The sequence below is a fragment of the Monodon monoceros genome, unplaced genomic scaffold (genome assembly GCF_005190385.1).
Source record: "Monodon monoceros isolate NGI ecotype Baffin Bay Population unplaced genomic scaffold, NGI_Narwhal_1 Super_Scaffold_21, whole genome shotgun sequence".
Taxonomy (NCBI): domain Eukaryota; kingdom Metazoa; phylum Chordata; class Mammalia; order Artiodactyla; family Monodontidae; genus Monodon; species Monodon monoceros.
This window is the reverse complement of record NW_021703778.1, coordinates 36,596,574-36,617,930: the sequence shown is the minus strand read 5'-3', so window position 1 is coordinate 36,617,930 and position 21,357 is coordinate 36,596,574. Positions and strand designations below refer to the sequence as shown.

General features: G+C 41.5%; 1 protein-coding gene across 2 annotated transcripts in view; it reads right to left on the bottom strand.

Annotated features, from left to right (window-relative positions):
- Positions 1-689: 689 nt before the first annotated feature.
- Positions 690-21,357, bottom strand: part of IQGAP1 (IQ motif containing GTPase activating protein 1) — a 103,608-nt gene continuing 82,940 nt past the window's right edge. For both annotated transcript variants that reach the window (XM_029236400.1, XM_029236399.1), the window contains exons 27-38: positions 19,842-19,982; positions 19,664-19,748; positions 18,316-18,548; positions 17,593-17,725; positions 16,470-16,572; positions 15,580-15,715; positions 15,097-15,184; positions 12,227-12,439; positions 10,959-11,125; positions 8,962-9,084; positions 5,190-5,298; positions 690-3,012 (exon numbers count right to left, since the gene is read on the bottom strand). In XM_029236400.1, the coding sequence (XP_029092233.1) occupies positions 2,899-3,012; positions 5,190-5,298; positions 8,962-9,084; positions 10,959-11,125; positions 12,227-12,439; positions 15,097-15,184; positions 15,580-15,715; positions 16,470-16,572; positions 17,593-17,725; positions 18,316-18,548; positions 19,664-19,748; positions 19,842-19,982 (1,645 nt within the window). In that variant the 3' untranslated portion in view covers positions 690-2,898. The remainder of the gene's footprint in view (positions 3,013-5,189; positions 5,299-8,961; positions 9,085-10,958; positions 11,126-12,226; positions 12,440-15,096; positions 15,185-15,579; positions 15,716-16,469; positions 16,573-17,592; positions 17,726-18,315; positions 18,549-19,663; positions 19,749-19,841; positions 19,983-21,357) is intronic.

Here is a 21,357-nt window from a genome sequence, read left to right as displayed (position 1 = left end):
GCCCGTGCACCTGGAGCCCATGCTCCGCAACAAGAGAAGCCCCTGCTCGCTGCAACTAGAGAAAGCCCACGCGGAGCAACGAAGACCCAACTCAAACAAAAAAATAAAAACAAAACAAAAACACAACAGGATGCTTCCATATGAATTTGTATGCTAAGTAAGGGTGCCCCCCGGGGCCGTACTTAAAAGGAAACCATTTTTCCTCCCTTTTGCTGCTGTTTACTTTTTCCATATCCAACTTCCCCTAGTCTTTTCTGGTGACTTGTATGTAACATAGAAGTCCCCTGAGGGACACACTATGACCTAGGGTGCCACTGTCATAAAACATTTAATGCTGCTGTAATTTGAAACTTCCAGCCATTAGCTGACATTGAAGTGTCCACCAATAATGAATGATTAAAAACAATTTTGGATTATTAAAAAAAAAACTAAGTGACATTATGTTAGTTCTCCACCTCCCCCACCCCGCCCCAGTTCTTTTTATGTGGAGGCTACTTCAAGCATTTTACATTTAAGAAGGCTAAACTCACGAGTTAAAAATTGCTTTGAGATAGCTGACTTGCGTTTGTTCGTTCAAAAAGACTATGAAGGGGTTGTTTTTGTTGTGGTTTTCAATTATTAAATCTCACTCTAGTTAACACTGTTTTGCAGGAACTGCTAACAATGACACTGAGAAAAAGAAACACAAAAACGAACAAATGGCCTTTTATTTCATACAAAGATACAAAGGCAATTGTGTGCAGCAACAATCTGATGGGCAGTCCAAATTCTTGAGGGAGGAAATTCATGGTAAATGTCACGATGGCTGGTTGAAGAGAACGTCAGAGAGAGTTGAGACAGAGATTGCTATAGCTAATAAATTAAAATTAATAAGAGCTACACGGTTTCAATGCCATGACTTGAGCTCGTCTGGGCATCCTCAATGCTGTTAACACGGTTAATTCTACATAGTTGCCATCAAACTTCTTGAAGTGTATTTTGTGCTATTTTGCATTAGAAGTTGTGTCAAGGGAACTATATCCTTACAAATAATTGAAACATCATATTTTGTTAAAGGAGTTGTGAACTTTGCTCATTGTCTGTCATGGATGTGGCCTTTGGGGCATGACATGCATTCGGGATGAGTATCATCTTTTAAGGTAAAAGGGTTGACAATTTGGTTGGTCCCAGTTTTTGAGGCAATGCTACTTATATAACATCTTCTTTCAATCTGAGGAAAATATTTACTAAAAAATTGTCTTCCAAAATACAACAAAAAACAAGGTCAAGGTAGTGGAGACTCCTTCCGTGGCACTCCACACCTCACCTCTTCACCTGCCTGTGGGCTGCCTGGAGTGTGTAGACTCCTACAACTATTACGTTTGCACCCGTGGACCTGACTGAGTAAACAGTCCGTCATGAAATCCACATTTCCAACACTTACATTTGTAATTGGGACACATCACATGATTTGTTATTAATGAAACAGTTTATTGGCTTTAAATATACATCAGTAAATTTTTAAATGTTAGTTTATGTTTTACGATAAAAGAATACTGAACCAAAACAGAGAAAATAGAGGCTCAGTAGCATGATTTCAATATATTTTCCTGAATAGAAAGATTTTTTTTAAAAGCATATGACTTAATCTAAGAATGAAAGCTTCTTAAGCTCAATGTTTAGAATTGGATTGTTTGTGATTAAATTAAAAAACTGGAGTTCATAAAATAAAGGCACAGTGTGGGCAGCAAGAGAAAAGAAAAAGAAATAGGGAAAAATAGATTTTAATATCAAGTATAACATCAGCTGGCTGGTTTTGTTTGTTTTTGTTTCAGTCTATTTAAGGCAAGATTATCTCTCTGCAACCCTGCAGATAAATCCTAGTGTTTTAGCTATAAGAAAGTTTTAAGAGTTCAGATATACAGATAAGCCAATTAAAAAAAACCCTTTTCTTACAGTATTCTAAAGGCTTTTGAAGCATTATATAAATCTTTAAAATTCCTATCACCCACATTTTAAGAAATAAATCTACACTTTAATAAGACACTCTTAAGATATAAAACAGTTTTGAAAACAATTACATTCTACGCTAGGGCTTACCCATTCCTTTGCCACAGGGACAGAGTGGACTGTCTGTCTGAATCTAGTCAATCTCTGCACTAACACAAATGAGCAGGCGCTCAGAACATTCCGAATTTACCTAAATAGCTTAATTTTATCAGTGGGACTCTCCCATCCACTGAGGAGAGAGTTACACTAACAGAACTGCCCAAATTTAATGGTGAAACTTAAAAACAATATCCCCCTCTTTCTAGAAATGCTTCCTTTGAACACAGAACAGTGACTTCTATTAGCTCCCGCCCATAAAGGAAAACAGAATGGAAGAGAACCAATGACTCCCCGTATCCTTCCATTCTACGGATGAGACAGAAATATAAGGAACTTTACTTTTAAATGACAACCTAATAACTATGGATAACCTGACATTTTAATTATGTGTCTTATATGTATGTATGTTATCGGTGCTAATGGCTTCCACTTCTAAATAACAAGAATTCAAATCCCACCATCCCTATTGCTAATTGAAACAAACACGAAAGCTTACAATATAGTAATGCAACCTCTAAGACTGTAACAACGTGAGAGATTTCAGGGGAGTTCTCACTCTTTCCTAAAGGACAGAAGAAAATGCAGGAATAAGAAGGTCAGACTAAGCCTGAAATACAATTTCCCTACGAACAAGGGGCAACAAATGTCCCATTGAGCAGGAGGGGTTAAACACGTGGCACTGGGGGTGTATCAGATTGAGGCAATGGTGTGGGCTGGGTGTTTGCTTCCTATGAGTAGAGGAGCACCCCTAGAAAGGCAGCCGAGAGGCACTTCTTTCTTCATCCTTCTGGGCTGGCAGCAAATGATCAATTACTTCCCGTAGAACTTTTTGTTGAGAAGGAAGATCAGGAGGTTGACATTTACCTTCGCTCTATCAAATAATTTCATGACTGCCACACCTTCATACTGTAGTTGCAGCAGGTCCTGTTCAAAAAAACATTCTGACAGTTAATCAGGTCTGTGGAACAAGAAAAGGAAGGACACAATGTAGGGAGGGATCCAGAAGGAATGAGGCATGCCTTGTGTGCCAGGTATGAACTCGGGTGAGAAACAAGTCCCCAACTATGGAACTGCCTGCCCGCAGCCTAGTTCGTCTAAGTGATGTGTCACCTGGAGAAGGTGATGGCATTTCAATCCGTGACGAAATATACTAACAACTGAAAACAAGATAAGGCCAGTAATGTCTCAACACTATCTACTAGAGTCTTAATTTCTATTTCAAATGACAAAGCTTTTATACCCTGAACGCAAGGGGAAAGAGAGGACTAAATGTTTTTTATGTGTTTACTATGTGTTCCACAACGTAGAAGCACGTTAGATAGTGTCTTTTTAAGTCCTGTCAAAAATCCTATCAGGTATGATTATCTCAAATTTAAAGATGAGGCTTCTGAGGCTCAGAGATGTTAAATGACCTGCCCGACAGTACAGAGCTGGAGGTGGTGAATCTGGATCTGACTGCAAAGCCCCTGCTTTCCCCACTACCCTCCACTGTCCAGAACAAATTGAGGAAATCTGAGTGGTTGCACCCCTAAACTTTGGAAGAGTGGTGATGACAAAGCAAGAGTCAAAGGGCTTGAAGGGATCCCGAAAGTTCAACCAATTCATCTTCTGGAAAAATCTTAGCAGCTCTATGAGGACGAGGACCCTGGTGCATCACCTGCACCTAACATAATACCTTGCACCTGGCAGTCATTCTGCACATAACGAATTTGTGCATGGAGGAATACACTACCTGAGGCAGACTGGGCGGCCTACATGAACTTGGTGAAACTGAAGGAATAATAGGATCTTTTCTGTGTAAGGGCTTGAGTTAGCTATGTGCGTCACAAAATCATTTCACATCTGTACAGTTAACGTGTTTTGAGGGTCTACTGGTCACTAAGAAGGAAACAAAGAAATACTACCTGTCCTTAAGGAGTCTGCAGTTTGGAAGTTAAGAAGAAAATAAGTCAATGCCTGTGGTGAACAGGGGTTGTCTCTACAGGTTATGGAAGTGAAGGAGAAAAAAACTGTGGCTTTGCTGGTGGGGCAAGCTTTAGGGGTTGTAACAACGTGAAAGTCCTCAATAAATGATGGAAGAATAAGGGGTTGGGAGGGAGAGCCCCCATTTAAGGGAGATCAATGTGTGCAAGAGCCCAAATGCACGTTCAGAGAAAGGCCCCTGCCCAACTTCACGGAGTGCAGCCCTGTGTGGGTACCAACGATGAAGCACTGTGTTCATAAAACTAACAGAGGCTGGACATTACCTAGGAATCCTTCTGATGCCCTGACATTTTTCAATGCAATAAAAAGACAGAGATTTCAAAATAAAAATTAGGGATAGTTATGTTACAAAATGATTCACTGCAGAATTCGTTTTGAATTTAAAATGGGATTCGGACGAATTCCCTGGTGGTCCAGTGTTTAAGACTCCGTGCTTTAACTGCCAAGGGCCTGGGTTCGATCCCTGGTTGGGGAACTAAGATCCCACAAGCCATGCGGCATGGCAAGAAAAAAAATATCATATTGCATAATAGTTCCAGATTGGAAATCCAGGTCCATCATTTCTTTTTTCATTCTGATGTAGCTCACGCTGTTGTTTGTTATTTGGTCTGTGATTCCTATTTAGTCAGATTCCAGTAAAAAGTTGTTTTCTCTTAAAAAAAAAAATCCTCAAAAAATATATAAATATATAAAATGGGATTCAGTTTTACAAAGATGCAATTTACACACATCTTGTCAGAAGTACACCTTTAAGCCCCTATATCAAACCAAAATGAGAGGGGAAAAAAAATATATAAGATTTCAAGCTACTGAGAAGGTTTATAATTTTGTACTGTCAAGATATGTACCTAAGCATTTTGTTCAAGCCCGAGGTATAAGCTCAATTTAGTGGCAACCTTAAGTGTAAGCTTCAGATATGCTTTCTGAAGATTTACACATCTGCAAAAGCTCTCCAGCCTGTACCGCTCAAATCAGACACACAAAACTCCTCAGCTCACTCACTGCTGACTGTGGGCAGCTTTCCCCACATGGGTCTCCTTTTCAGCCATTCTCCTACCTTGACGAGAACACAACTACCTCACACCCAAAGCTTTCGGTTTTACCTGGTGCAAACCCACCTGATAATGTAACATAAACGTCTCCATCTGAACTCCCATGAATTTGGCTTTCACTTCGAAGTCTCCAACTTCTTCTGTTGGACTGATTTCAAAGATAACATTTTTAAACCTGTTGAAACACAACATCGTAAGGGTATGAGTTCCGTGTTCTCATGTAAAAATATTCTGTGAAATGCAGAAAGGAGATGAATAAAGTCTTCAAGAGTGAAAAGGCATACAAAATAAAGGTGCAAAGTACTTCTGCAGGTGAAGCAGTGTGGGACTGCTACTCTAAGTACCATCTACTTTGGGATCTGGAGAGAAGGGTGGCAGCCTCTCCTGGCAGCATTTGCTTTCCACTGGAAGAGGAACCACTGAGGCCACAAATGGCCTCTGAAGGGATGATGTCAGGAATCCTGTTGGCCTTCCATGTGGCCACTGCTGAAACCTAATGATAAAAGGAGAATCAAGAGGAAATTGGGGGCTTCCCTGGTGGTGCAGTGGTTAAGAATCCACTTGCAGGGGACACGGGTTCGAGCCCTGGTATGGGAAGATCCCACATGTCGTGGAGCAACTAAGCCCGTGCACCACAACTACTGAGCCTGTGTGCCACAACTACTGAAGCCCGCTCACCTAGAGCCCGTGCTCAGAGAAGCCACCTCAATGAGAAGCCCGTGCACCGCAATGAAGAGTAGCCCTGCTTGCCACAACTAGAGAAAGCCCACGCGCGCAGCAAAGACCCGATGCAGCCAAAAAAAGAAAAAAAAAAAGTAAATAAATGAGAGAACTAATTATGTTCTGCAAGTAAAATGTTTAAAAAAATAAAGAGGACATCGGGCTAGAAGGAGGAGGAAAAGATGCATGTTTGAATCCATGCATGTCTGAGGACTGGAAGAGGTAAGTCAACAAAAGGCGGGGCGGGGTGGTGGTGGAGTGGGGATGGTCAGAATGAAAAGAACCAAGAGAGGAGGTTTTCTGAAAGGAGTAGGTGCTACAGATATAAACATACTGAGTACCATCAAATATAAACTACTATTACTGAAAATATTTAGGGTATCACTCACTCTGGACACCTTACATGCCCAGAAGTTTTAATGCACCAGAAGGTGGGAGTATGCTGTTCCCCAGGTGATCAAAGTGTGTCACCCCAGATTTCCAGAACTCAACTACAGAGCAAACTGATCTATTGTGAACAGCGCTGAGAACCATGAAGGATGCAAGAGGGCCACTAAGAAGCTAAACGAGAGGTTACAAAATCCATGTACTAAAACATATGCATTTTACTCAATAGGAGACCTTTTATAAAGATGTTTATTTTACATGATAAATAATTTTATTTTAACTGGTTTGGTTTGTCATCTGTTTCCTAAGCCCATGGTAGCAAATTAAAAAGAAGAGTCAAATAACAGTAGGCACTTGAACAGTAGTGGCAAATAATGACAAAAAAGAAGGGAGGAGATAATAAGTTATAAAACAGATTTGAAAAATGGCATAAAGTGGTCAACTAAAACAAAACCTCAAAAGACCAAGGTCCCCAATTGAAAAAATGATCAGAGAAAACATACATAATAAGCCCTGTTTAAACACACACACACAGGGACTTCCCTGGTGGTTCAGTGGTAAAGAATCTACCTTCCAATGCAGCGGATTCGATCCTTGGTCGGGGAACTAAGATCCCACATGCTGCAGGGCAACCAAGCCCGCGTGCCGCAAACTACAGAGCCCATGCACTCTAGAGCCCCTGCGCCACAACTAGGGAAAGAAAACCCGCATGCCACTGCTAGAGAGAAGCCCCCACGCTGCAACTAGAGAGAAGCCCTCGCGCCACAACGAAGAGCCCACACGCAGCAACGCAAGATCCCGCGTGCCACAACTAAGACCCAACACAGCCAAAAATAAATAAAATAAATATTAAAAAACAAATAAACACACACTAAAAAACCCAACCAGAATTCTAAAAAGTGCAAAATGCTACCTTTTTATCTATTAATTCAAAAATATCAAAAACTGTTTTATTACTCAATGATGGCAAAGAAGTAGTAAGTAAGCACTTTCATACACATTTTAGACACTGCTAGAAAATACTTTGCAATATATATGAATTAAAAAATTTTTTCAACTGCTATGGAAAACAGTATGGCAGTTCCTTAAAAAATTAAAAATAGAATTATCATATGATCCAGCAATCCCACTTCTGGGTATACATCAGAAAGAACTGAAAGCAGGGTCTCAAAGAGGTATTTACACTTCCATGTTCATTGTAACATTATTCATAATAGCAGAAAGTGGAAGGAACCCAAATGTCCATCAATGGATGAATGAATAAGCAAAATGTAGTACACGTACACAGTGGAAAACTATTCAGCCTTGAAAAGGAAGGAAATCTGTCACAGGTTACAACATGCATGAACCCTGAGGACATCATGCTAAGTGAAGGAAGCCAGACACAAAAAGACAAGTATTGTATGATCCCACTTATATGAAGCAACTAGGGAGTCAAATTCATAGAAACAGAGAGGAGAATGCTGGTTGCCCGGGGCTGGGGGGGAAGGGGAAATGGGGAGTTGTTATTTAATGGGTATAGTTTCAGTTTTATAAGATGAAAAGGTTCTGGATTGCACAACAATGTGAATATGCTTAACACTACTGAACTGTACAATTAAAAAATAGTTAAGATGGTAAATTTTATGTTTTTTACAATAAAAAAATATTTTTATACTCTGACCAAAAATTACATTTTTAGGCATCTATGATACAAAAAAAATAATAATCTGAGGTAGAATCAAAGATGTCCATATAAAGGTGTTATCACATGTGTAATAATGTAAAAAGTAAAGTCAACTTAAAATGTTCTACAACAGGTAAATGGCTAAATTAAAACTACAATATGGAATATTATGTGGTCATTAAAAAGGATACCTTCAAACTATGTGAAAAATGCTCACAATGTTATGAGGAAAAAGCTGGATACATGACTATAAACAGTATCATCCCAATTTATGTTAAAAAAAATAGGAAGGTAAGTAAGTAATCATAGATAATCTTTATGTGAATAGAGGCACAGAAGAAAATATACTAAAATGATTTCAGTGGCTATCTTTGGCTTGATGGATTATAGGTGCTTTTTCTTTTTCTTTATGCTTTACCACATTTTCAAAGTTCAACAGTGAATACATATTATTTTAGAATCAGAAAAATATAAAAGTTTTTTGAAGCAAAATTTAAAAAAAAATTTAAACAGACACAGTAACAGAAAGCTCAGCTGCCTGAGATCACAGGGTTGACTGAGCAGGTACTCAATAAAATGCCTGTTAATGGCAGCTGGGCCAGGACCTGAGGGAGGATGGTCAGGTCAGGTCAGGTCCATGAACCACATGTAAAGCAAGCTGGTGCTTCCCAGAAAAGAAGATGAAGGTAAGCCCCTGGTTCATGCCTCAAGTGGAATAAAGTACACTCCTCTTCTTGTTATTCTTTATTTATCCTTGGTTTGGGCACAGAAAAAAAGAAAAATGGAAGGAATGGCTTCCTGCTTTAAAGAGGAAAAGTAGGATGTCCTGAGACAAATGTTCCACAAACAAGGAAAAGAAATACCTCTCTTCTATGACAGGCAAATTAACTCTGAGTATTAGGCCAAATTCTGTACATAATTAATTACTTATTTTAATTAATCAACTATAAACACATATAAAATATAAAAATGATTATCCAGATAAGAGAAATAGAGTCAATAAGATAAAGATATGACAAATAAAAAAATCAACATATAAAACAAAGTTAAAAAGCAAATACTCACTGATTCACTTGCAGGTCCTCAATTTCCAGAAGAACTCCTTTTTCATGTAGTCTTGCTGCCGTGTATTTTAGAGAAATCTTTTTGCTTTTCTTTCCTTTCATTTCCCTAGGCTTTTTGGAGACCCTGTAAAAATCACATTATGTCATTTTCTATAGGTAACTATCTACTATGAATCTTTGTTGGTAACTCAAGGATATGAGGTCAGAAAACAAACTTCCCATACACAAGCATAAGTAACAAACCAATTCTAAAATGGCAAATAAATGCTAGGATTCGCCTAAGCAATATCTCTGCAAAACAGGGAAACATTACTAAATTGCTTTTGCCTTTGATTTAAATTATACATTTGAGAACACACGATGAATTTGACAGTGTCTGAATCCTTCTATGTCCCTCTCAGAACCTAAGCACCTAAAGTAAGTGTGAGGGCGTCTAATGCCAGCCTGAGGGAACTGTACTGAACCCCAAGGGAGTCACTCTAAGCCCCTTGGCTGTGCAGAGAAAAAATAAAAATATTTTAGAATACGAAATTTTTAAAAGCATTTAAGCCAGCATAGCAATTACAGAGGAATGGGAGCAAGGAAAAAGAAACAGATGTCAGAAGGCTGTTGGGATAATCAAGGCGAGAAATGGTAAGAAGAGTAAGCAAAGGAAGAATACAGATGAATGAGAATGGTATCTGGGACTCTCAAGGGAAGGGTCTCAAGAACTGGGGCAGAAAAGCTGGTAGTTGTGTAAAAGGTAATAAATCCCTATGGCTGGCAACTGAAATATCTATCAAAATCACAACTGCACAAAAATCTTAACCCAGCAATTACATTTCTAGAAATCTGTCTTGAAAAACATGCCTACAGGGGCTTCCCTGGTGGTGCAGTGGTTGAGAGTCCGCCTGCCGATGCAGGGGACACGGGTTCGTGCCCCGGTCCGGGAGGATCCCACATGCCGCCGAGCGGCTGGGTCCGTGGACCATGGCTGCTGGGCCTGCGCGTCCGGAGCCTGTGTTCCGCAACGGGAGAGGCCACAACAGTGAGAGGCCCGCCGAGAACCGCAAAAAAAAAAAAAAAAAAGGAACCAGGGATGCTTGGAGAAATAGCTAATTCCAAGCCCAGGGAGGGAAAAGTACAAATTGAACCAGAAACATCTTGTGCCACAAAGTCAAGAAGTGCTCAAAGAATGATGGGGACATTTCAATAGGACACAGGCACCAACTCTGCAAGATGGGTTAGGTGGACCTGATTTTTACCACTTCACAACAGCCCTGCCTCACTCCATGAAGCCTTCAGGGAGGGAGAGGAAAAGCACAGACACAAGAGTAAGCAAGCTATAGAGAGGGGAAGCTGATGTGGCAAAATGTTAAGTACAAGTGAATCTAGGTGAAAGGTATATGGGTGTTCATTTTTCTATTCACTGAAACTTTCTGGGGTTTCAAAATTCTCAAAATGAAAAGTGTGGGGTAAATAATAAACTAACCCTTCTAATAAGCAGAACCTGTGCTTAATCACTTCACCTCTCTGGATTTTCAATTTCCCTCCCTATAAAATGGGCAGGCTGAATGGTTTGTGGCCAGCAACAAGGAGGCTGCATCAGATCTTCCTTGGCAGCTGAAAAAAATCATGGTCTGGGAGCCTGTGTCCAGGAGGTGTAGAGGCCAGGGAATCTAATTGTTTATGATGTTCCTTAAGTGATTTTTGAGGCACAACCCGGTTTGGGGGCCACTAAATGATCCCTTTCCCAGATTCTTTAATTCCTAGAGCCAAGAAGATATTTTGGAACACAGGATGCTTAGAAATAGGCATCCTTGAAATCCTCCACACATTATTTATTTACATCATACCATAACAAATGGGACTAGGAAATTACACAAACAATTTGAAGAAAAATAAAGGACTACTGCAATAAATAGATCCAGTGTGTTGTAAATAAAATTTTCCTATGTCACTTCAGTTGCCTCTACTTCTTTTTCCCCTGACATTGACTCTTCAAAATAAAATACTCACTTGCCCTTGCTGGCTAAGTTATCCAAGCAGGTTTTGATGTAGCTTTTATAGTAGTCCACCTGCTCTCCATAAAAGGTGGCCTTAGAGTTCAGAGCAGCGTACGTCTGCTGCAGTTTCACCAGTTCAGCCTTTCTCCTCTGTCGGTATCTCCGCTGATTCCGAATATCCTGAGACATAATTATTAAAATTACAAAAATAATATCATGTGCTTCTTGAATCATTAACACTAGAACCCAGCAGCGCTTAACTTTGCCTTGCTTGACCACACATTTTTAATAGACAGCAATTCTTTTTTTCTTACTCATCTCGAAATTTTTAAAAGATTTTTGCCCATATATCTGGATAAAACCATAATTCAAAAAGACACGTGCACCCCAATGTTCACTGCAGCACCATCTACAATAGACAGGACACGGAAGCAACCCAGATGTCCATCAACAGAGGAATGGATAAAAAGATGTGGCACATATATACAATGGAACACCACTCACCCATAAAAAAGAACGAAATAATGCCACCTGCAGCAACATGGATGGACTTAGAGACCATCATACTAAGTGAAGTAAGTCAGACATAGAAAAGCAAACATCATATGATATTGCCTATATGTGGAATCTAAAAATGTTAGCAATTTTATGTTCAAAAATTAACAAAGAAATTCAGATCTCATCAATTTTTTCCCCCTTTCTATTTAATGAGGCAGGGAAATGTGTTACTTTTACAGACTTCCACATTCTCATAATTGACTTGCAAAGCTGATTTAAACCTCTTAAATATGTTGTCAGGAGAGGGAGAAAAAGATAACTTTAATATAACAATTACCAAGCTTGCAGTTGTGCATGGTGTGATTTTAGGGGGACAGGAGAGAATGCCTAAACTTCTCAGCCTGTGCCAGAGCCCCTTACTTGAGAAGATTCACACAAATCAAGGATTTGATGATCAACTTGATGTTAATTTATATTTCACAGTAATCATTAAAAAGATCTGGAGGAATTCTTTAAGGCCAAAGACAAACTGAGACATACGAAGCTCTAATTAAGGTTTTCTCCCTACTAATTTAGGCCATGGAATAAGCCATCAAAGGGCAGGCTAGGACCTCATGTTGGAAGAGTCAGAAACGATTCCCCAGAGGAGAGGACTCTAATTTCCTCTCCTGAAGGTACGTTGAACTGAAGGTACGTTGTCACCGGAACAGCTACTGTCTCCTCACAAGCCTGTGAGACAGCTTTAAACGTGGCCAGGCCCTCACTGTCCCCCAAATGCCGTACCCTAGCAATGTCGTTGATCAGTTCCTGGTATCTGTTCTTTGGGTCCACGGTGCCAAGCTCTGTTAGCTTCTTCAAGCCTGACTGGATCTTCTCCTTCTTCTCCTGAAGAGTGAGGTTGCTGTCTTCCTTTGCAGATTTTGACTTTTTCATCTTGTCAGGAGTTTTGGCGTCACGGATAGCACGTCTCTGCATGGCCCTCTGGTGTTCTGCTTCCTACAGTAAGAAAAAGAAGTTCGTGGCAAGGTCTCCACACTGAACCACACCTGAATTTATAAAGCTCTCAAACTCTATTCTGGGGGACTTCCCTGGTGGTTAAGACGCTGCACTCCCAATGCAGGGGGCCTGGGTTCGATCCCTGTCAGGGAACTAGACCCCATGTGCATGCCGCAACTAGGAGTTCACATGCCACAACTGTCTGACTCCAGTTTATGCATGCAGCAAAGGAGCCTGCATGCCACAACTAAGGAGCCCGCCTACCACAAGTAAGACCCGATGCAAGCAAGCAAATAAATAAATAAATATTTAAAACAAACAAACAAACAACTCTATCCCGGAAATAGAGGGGAACAAACTTACCCCCACCCCCGACAACTGACAAAGAAACTGCATGAAGCAGAGGCAGCTCTCTTTTCATCTAGAAGAGAAACATCTATGAAGTCAGATGGCTTCTTAGGGCTTCTTTCCTGGACAGGAGATTGGACTCCACTGGGTACAAAACCCCTCGTTTTTTCCCTATCACACTGGGGACATGGAAATCATTTAATTTTATTTGAAACCCGGCTTGATGAACGTTATAACCACACCAATGCAACACCAGTGGTCAGTAAATTCTTGCTAATCCTTTTTGCTACCTCATCCCAGCTGAATCACGCTCAAGCCTTCCCTCTGCTTTCAAACATGCTGCAAACGCCAGTAAAGAGACCCTTCTCATATCTGCTCTCTCTCCTAGTCACCAACCAACGTTTGTCTGTTATGTTCCCACCCAACAAACGATCCACACTTGCTGTTGCAGTCTTTCAGCACTTTCCTCGCAGTCTGGCTTCTCTCACCACCAATTCTCCTTACCATTCTGCCCATCCCCAATCCAGTGCCTTTTCTTAGTTGTTGCCTTGATCATCTTCTCTGTACTTTTTCCTTGCCCTAAGCATGCGCTGGTTCCTCCAAGTGGCCCACGGTCATTTCTTTGTAAGTGTTCTCTCTCAAAACTTCAATGATCACCTCTATGCTGATAGATCCCAGCATATGGCTAAGGCTCTGGTACCATATTTTGAACTGTTTGTACTGGGGATGTTTACATTTGGAAAGGTTTGTAGTTCAGACTTGTAATTTTTCCCGAACTGGAGCAATTCCTTTCCCAATATTCCCTTTTCTTCTAATGTCAAAACTACTCTTCATCAGATAACGCAAAGAGCATAAACTGGAGTCAGACAGAACCCAATTCAAGTTTGGTTCTGCCACTACAAGTGAATGATCTTGGGCAAGTTATTTAACCTCTAGGGGTCTTAGTTTTGTCATCTGTGAAAGGAGGATGAAAAGACTCACCTCATAGGGATAGTGCAAGGATTACAGGAAAGAACACAGGTGAAAGCACCAAACTAATAGCAGATTCTCAGTAAAGACCAGTTCCTTCTTCCCTACTTCAAACTTCCTTCCAAGTTAAACCAGTTGCAGTTACTGGTTATGCCTCTTTTCCTGCCCGTCACACACATCTAATGAGTCATAGCATCTAAAAGCTGACAATTCATTTAAAACTGGTTTTCAAATAGTCCTCCCTGCAGCCTTAAGGGTTTCCCAGGGATGCCGCGAGTCCTGGAGGGTGGGCTTCCAAGGGCCCATCCCTGGGGCTGCCAGAGTATCTCCAATTTTACCTCTTTTATATGTTGGGCTTCCAAATACATTGTTACTTAATGAAAAGGATTCCCATGCTCAAAAAATTGAAAACGAATGACTTGACTTACTTTTCTCATTTTATAAACATGAAACAGAAGCCTTAAACGTGACCCATCCGTCCCTCCCCACTGCCGTGCCACCCCTCACCCAACTGGACCTGGAACCCTATCACACACACAGATGACTCAACTACCATCTGTTCTGACAGCACTGCAAAATTAATCAATATCAAATGCTCCCAAAGGTCACAAAGGCCCTTTACTCCTCTCTCTCTGGTGCAAAATTCCTAAGTTTTGGGTTCTACATAATTTGTCCTCACGTTTAATTTCTCACTACTCACCCTCACCCACACCTTCATTCTAGATATGTAGGTCTGGTCACATCATGCTCTGCCCTCCCTTGTGCCTCTGTTCACGGGGACTCCCCGGTCTAGAACGTCCCTCTTGTTGTACATGCATGTTCTTTGTAAGCTTGGTTCAAGTCCCATACCTCCCTGATGCTTTGCTCCTCACTGGACTCTTGCTTTAATTTCTAGCATTTTTAGGGCCAAAACCATAGTGAATTTTCAGTGGTTTTCTAACTGTTTCAGGGGCATATGTCACACGTCTCCAACTAAGTTCACGGAACTTAGGAGCCACATTCTATTCTTTTCTCCTATCTACCAAGGCACTTAACAAAATTCTAACTATATAGTATTCAATAAATTACTGGGCAGACTCACTGATTCTGCCTCAGGTTAAATTAAAGCACACACACAGACTGCATGTAAGTGCCAGTGAGCTTTGTGCCCTAGACACAATCACCTCTGGATTTAGGAACCAACAACTTTCTCAATAAGCCCTAAATGCCACCACATCCAGGCCCACCTTCCAGTGACCACCTCTCGCCACCTATGTCTCACCTCCTCAGTCCTGTCACGTGCCTATCACAGGAGCACCTATGCATCTTACTGTGGTACCTGGTAAACCCCCAAACTTTACCTGTTCACTGGTGGCTGGTGTTTCTAGGATTTCAGTCAAGGTCTCTCCCGGCTGGAACCGGATGACATCCACAATCAAACGTTTTGTGCTAAAAGGAAGTGTGGAAAGCATTTAAACATTAGCAGGTGTCCTACTTCCTTCGAATGGACCTCAACAGGAGCAGAGCAAACACTACCTCACAGAGTCCCACTGGGCAGCCCTAATGCAAGGTACGCAAAGTCCCAGGCTTACTTACACAGCTATGACAGAGTGGGTACCAAGGTTAGGATTTCCAAGCTACAAATTCATTTCAGCATCTTATTAGCAAATAAGGCAAGTAAGCCCTGTGTCAAGTATAATACATAAGGTGACTGGAAATGTATGAGGCTTAAATGGCTGAGATGATCATTTTAGGGATGAACAAGAGGACTCATTCACCAAGACCAAGGGACAGAGGGATCACTGGGTTACACTTACTCCATTCCTCCTCCTTCCAATACTCACTTCAGTAAGATGGTCCGAGCGTCCATTTCTGCATTCTCATCTCCAGGCACATCAAACTTGTTGGTCAGTGTGAGGGACACTTCTGTCTTAGCGAGTGCCTCCTTATTTGGGTCATTTAAATTGCCAGAGCCTTCTCCTAAAGTTTTGGGGGGGTAGAAAGAATCAATACCATAAACAGAGAAGACATTGGAGAGCAGATAATAATTCAAGTAAAAGATAATGCAAGTTTAAGAAGGTAGTTGAATAAGCCTATATGTACACTGTGGTGAGAACACCTTTTACTGAGAAATAAAATATTATGCCAAATGATAAAGGCAAAGGATCCATAATAAAATAACTTAACAAATGTTTGAGAAATCATTTCAACGCTGTAACATTTCTCTCTCAAAATACTCTGTTCAGGGACTTCCCTGGTGGCACATTTCTCTCTCAAAATACTCTGTTCAGGGACTTCCCTGGTGGCACAGTGGTTGACATTCCACGCTCCCAATGCAGGGGGCCCAGGTTTGATCCCTGGTCAGGGAACTAGATCCCACATGCATGCTGCAACTGAGAGTTTGCATGCCACAACTGAGGAGCCCGCCTGCCACAACTGAGCCCGCCTGCTGCAACTAAGACCCAGTGCAACCAAATAAATAAATATAAAAAAAAATACTCTGCTCATTTCCTTTATAGGACTTATAAATTTCTAGTTACATGATTATATGTATCTATGCATTTAAAATGATCTCTTCCACTGGACTTCAGTTCCTAACAGATAGGGATCACATCTGTTTTCTTCCCTGATGTGTATTCAGAGCTTGAACAGTGTAGAAACAGAGAAGGTGACAATTATAGCACTCCTGCCAATCTCCTCTCTCAGCTTCTGGGCAGTTAAGTCAGAACTTTACCTATTAGGGACTCGATGGTGGGCACATCGCCAAGGTCATCCAGCAGCTCATGGATTGGATCATTGTGCTCCGGGGCAATGGCATCCTGGTGATCTAACAGGAGCTGCATCCAACATCCAGGGATCAATTCCATTTACACACTCAACCCACTAGCCCCCATCCCCATCCACAATGCCTAACAGCACAAAAGAGGTTAGATAACAAAACTCCCATATTCAAAGAACTGAAAAACCAATCCTCAACAAACTAACCCAAATAAACAATATGTATATAAAGCAACACATTGGCCCGTGATGAATGACATATGTTACGACATATGAAGAGGAAATACTGGTACTCTCTCAACCTTACAGATATAAAGGATTTAAACGTACCCTATGTAAGAAAGAACAAGGAAACTCACAGACTTCAATATCCAAGTCATCAATATTCCCTACAACCAGTTCAAATGACTCACATTCATACTTTTACTTAAAGTTTCCAGTATATAATATCTTTTAATTCAGAAAAAAAGTGCATCAGACCAACATTATCATTATTTTAGGGGTATTCGGCAAAGCCTTAATAAGCTATTACCCCAGGTGACGTCGTCAGAAATGACAATCCCTGAAATTTCATTTTATTTCCTTATTTCCTGTTCTATATGCCCCCAAGGGGGGATGAATTATAAAAAACTGGGGAGGGGGGAAGAAGTACCCAAGGGAAAATCACTCAAAGGTGACACAGGGGAAAAAGCTGGTATTCTGGATCATGTTAGAAAAGTAAGACAGAGGGCCAGGGTAAAAAAAAAGGACCAATAAAAACAGTATTTTATCAAGTCACTATATCAGGGGTCACAATGGAGATTCTGAAGCCCAGCCATGGGGATTTTGATTCAGCTGGCCTGTGGTGGGGTTCAGGAAACTTCATTTTTAATAACCAGCCCAGATGATTCTGATGCAGGTGGCCTGGGGATCACTTCAAGAAAGTTAAGGATAATAAGCAAAGGAAGATAAACAACAAGGCAGATGTGATGTCAGTAAGATCAAACTGAGATCTCTGGCTTCCAGAGATAGCAGGCAGCAGCCGGAGAAGGCAATTAAGACAGAGCAATGAAATTAAATCATTAAAGAAAAATACTTACAGTGTGGGTGTTGATGATTTCACCAATGGAAATGTAGATCACAGGTTTGGTGAGGGTCACTAAATCAGAGTACTCATCCACATTAAATTTATCCTGAAGCTCTGGGACATCACAAGCAGTTTGGAAAAACCGTCTGAAAATAAACACAGGAGCCAGGCCCCAACAAGTGACACATGTGTGAGAAGTTGACGAAGGACATCCCACAAACCTCTGGGGCAGTGAGTTCAAAAGAAGCCAGTCAAGACAGTTAATTCTAGAGAAACTGCTGCACGTTCGTTGTGCTTGACAGCCTTGGGGCGTTGGTTCTCTTTCCACTTCGTTTTAGTTCTACCCACAAGAACTGGTCAACCATAATTTAAAACAGTTCTCAAACACCTGCGTTGTTAGCAGAACCAACTTTCTAAGACAACGTCCCGAACTCGAACTCTCAACTGAATGTTTAATTTACAAATATTAAAAGCACTCTCCAATTCTTCTCTGGTTACAAAGTAACACGTGCCTAACGTAGACCATTGTTTCTACGTGAAGTACAGTCTATTTCATAGGAATACATTTTAATAGCTCAAACATCCTCTTCATCATCCCCTGGAGCTCTGAGCACATGAGATGTATACAACACTGCAGCCCAGGGAATGCTGGGTGTGGTATTTAATCTTGTCTTTACCTTCAGAGTTAGAAACATGCCCACAGAATCTTTCAAGTACCTTGTCCCTTTCCCCTTACCTAAATTTCTGGTAGGATTGGGAAAGATATTCGTTAATGATGCTTAAGTGAGCATTATCTCCCAGAAACATCTTATTGGAAGCTGCATGCTGAAGCATCTTTGCAATGGAGCCAAGATTTCGGCGTTGGTCTGTGGTAAGCTGGCCTCCTGCTGACAGGTCGATGATGTCAAAGGCATCAGGAGCAACAATGGCTGGATTCATGTATCGATAGTAAAGCAAGTTACCAATAATCTGGGAACAGAGGAAAAAGAAATGGGTGTTAAAAACCATTCCACCAAGTAAGCCATAAATGACTGCTAGCAAAGAAAACCAGAAAATGTGGTCCTGTGAGAAAAAATTAAACACTACACACACACACACACACGCACACACACTTTCCCTCAAGGCCTGAAACTAAAATGACCAAACAGCCCTTGGCTGGATGCAGAAAAAAAGAAAATGAGAACAGAACTGAAAATCACGACAATGAAAGAGCAGATTCAGAAGGTAAAAATGATAGACTTAAAGTCTGTTACTGAGCATTTTAGGGCATCCTTTGTTCACATACCATGGCAGCAAATAAGGCTGCTGTCAACCACATGCACTTTTCATTTTCAGGCAGATGGGCTTTCATTTTAAGAAGCTAATGAACATAGCTAAAATAAATCCTTGAACACGACCTAATTAGCAGAGCATAACCTGTCCAACCCCCATCATCCTCATGCTGAAGACTTCAAAGGTGCACAAGTTCATGCCTCTGAAATTAAAGTCACTCAACACACATCTCTTCCACAGAAGAATTCAAGGACAGTCACAGCATTTCCCCTAGAGTTTCATTCAGAAAAAAATAAAATTAATTCACCTGAACAGAAAGTCTAGAATCGAGGCCTCACTGTAGGAAAGCACAGAACTAGGAGAGAAGAAAAAAGCGTTCAGATTAAAAAAAAAAAAGAAGAAGAAGGAAAAAAAAAAAAGGAGGGAGCATAGCTGAGCAAGAAAGAATTATCAGCAACAGCCTTAGTGGAAACAACTGTGCTTGCTACCATTCACCTGGCCACCAGCAGAGGGAGCAATTCTTCAGCGAAAAGATAGGACTCAAAGAAATGTATCTCAAGACAGGAAAATCCATCTTCTCTACTTGTTTGAGGTCTGTGTGCCATTCAAACAACACAGGAACTATATAGGAACTAAAAGAGGTATGATTTACTATTTACAAACACTTTCAAAATCTCACAATCAACGGCAAGCTACTGACAAAATCTAGGTTAAGGTCCTTAATGAAAGTCTAAGGTCAGGCCTAGTCTTAGAACTTTTTCCTCAAAGGGCTATTATTGGTAGGGCAAGAATGTGCCAGCTTTCAGTCTTACCTTCAGTAGCTCATCTTCACCAGCATCAGGGAACTTCTCATGTAATGAGTCCTTCAGCACTTTGGCAATGAAGCGCATCCCGTAACTGTGGGGTGGACAAAATGTAGTGAGAAGGGCCGGGGAGCAGAAGGCCACTCATTCTGGGCTCAACAGGGGGGTCACAGCTGACAGCACTCACGGGATTTTGTCCACAGAGCTGATGATGGCTGACAGGAACTTGTCCGTCACGGCCCGCATGTTCCTGATGGAGTTGTCTAACCGTGTCCTGACTTCTTCATGAGCCAGAGCCTGCTCTGGGGTCACATCATAGGGTAGTTTGCTGGGAAAGCAGAAATTATCCCCATGTATGTTAGACCAACAGCCAGGAACAGCCTGAGGCGAGACTGTGTCTTTCATAAACAGAAAGACCCAGAGAGAAGATAATTTTGTTGTGCTCGTAGAGCTGGTAAATGGTGGGGCCAGAATTGGGGCTCAGGTTTTCAACTGTGAATTGGGTGCCTTGAACTATGTGCCAGGCACTTGGGATAAAAGGTATTGGATACATGAAAGCTTCTCAAGTCTCTCACAGTCTGGTGGAAGAGACACACAAATAATTATCTGTAAACACACTGCACTACAAAGAAGAAGCTGACCAGAAGTGCTACAGTGCCGCAGAGAAGAGGCTTCGATTCAGACTGGAGGAATCAAGGAAGACTGCCATAAGGAAGGGACATATGAACTCAGGAAAAAGGGAGAAGAAAGGTCTTCTGGGAAGGAAGATCAAATGCAAAGAAAGGGAAGAGGAAGGAGAAATGAGGGTGGCAGAGTAAACAGGGGCCAGATCATGGAGGGCCCTGTATATGATGCTAAGAAGTCTGGACTTTCCTAGAAGCCACAGAGAGCTATTAAGAGACAGATCTGAATTTTGAGGAGGATTGCTCTGATCCACCATGAGAAATGAACTAAAGATGGACAGTCACAGATGAAAGAGCTAGAAGACTAGTGCTACAGCCTGATCAAGAAATGATGAGAGCATGGGACTTCCCTGGTGGTCAGGTGGTTAGGACTCTGTGCTTACACTGCAGGGGGCATGGGTTCGATCCCTGGTTGGGGAACTAGGATCTTGCATGCCACGTGGCATGCCCCCCCTCAAAAAAAAATATAAGGGCATGAACAAGGATGCAAGCAGTGGGGACCAAGGAGACAGATCTGAGCGATATTAAGGAGACACAATCAATGGGACATGGTGACCCTTTAGGTACTGGTGAGGGAGCTGAGAGTTACATATAGGAACTGAAGCCAGAGGAGCTGACGAGATCATTCAGGAGAAGGCCCTGAGTCAGAAGGAACTGACAAGAGAATAGCAGATGTGCTAGAACACTGGGCCTAGGCTTAATCAGGAAGGAAACAAGGACAGGAGGGAGCTGAAAGACAAAAATGAATCGCAGGGGTCCCAGTGTGGTACTTTCAATGAGGTCAAAAAGCAGTAATGATTATCTTGGTAGCCTAAATCCAATCACAAGCGTCCTAATAAGAGAGAGGCGGAGGGAGATTTGGTGCACACAGAAGAGGAGGCAATGTGGCGACGGGGGAGGGCAGGCAGAGACTGGAGTGATACAGCCATAAGGCCAGGAATGCCAACAGCCATCAGAAGCTGAAGAGGCAGGGAATGGATTTTCCACTAGTGCCTCTGGAGGGAACACAGCCTTGCTGAC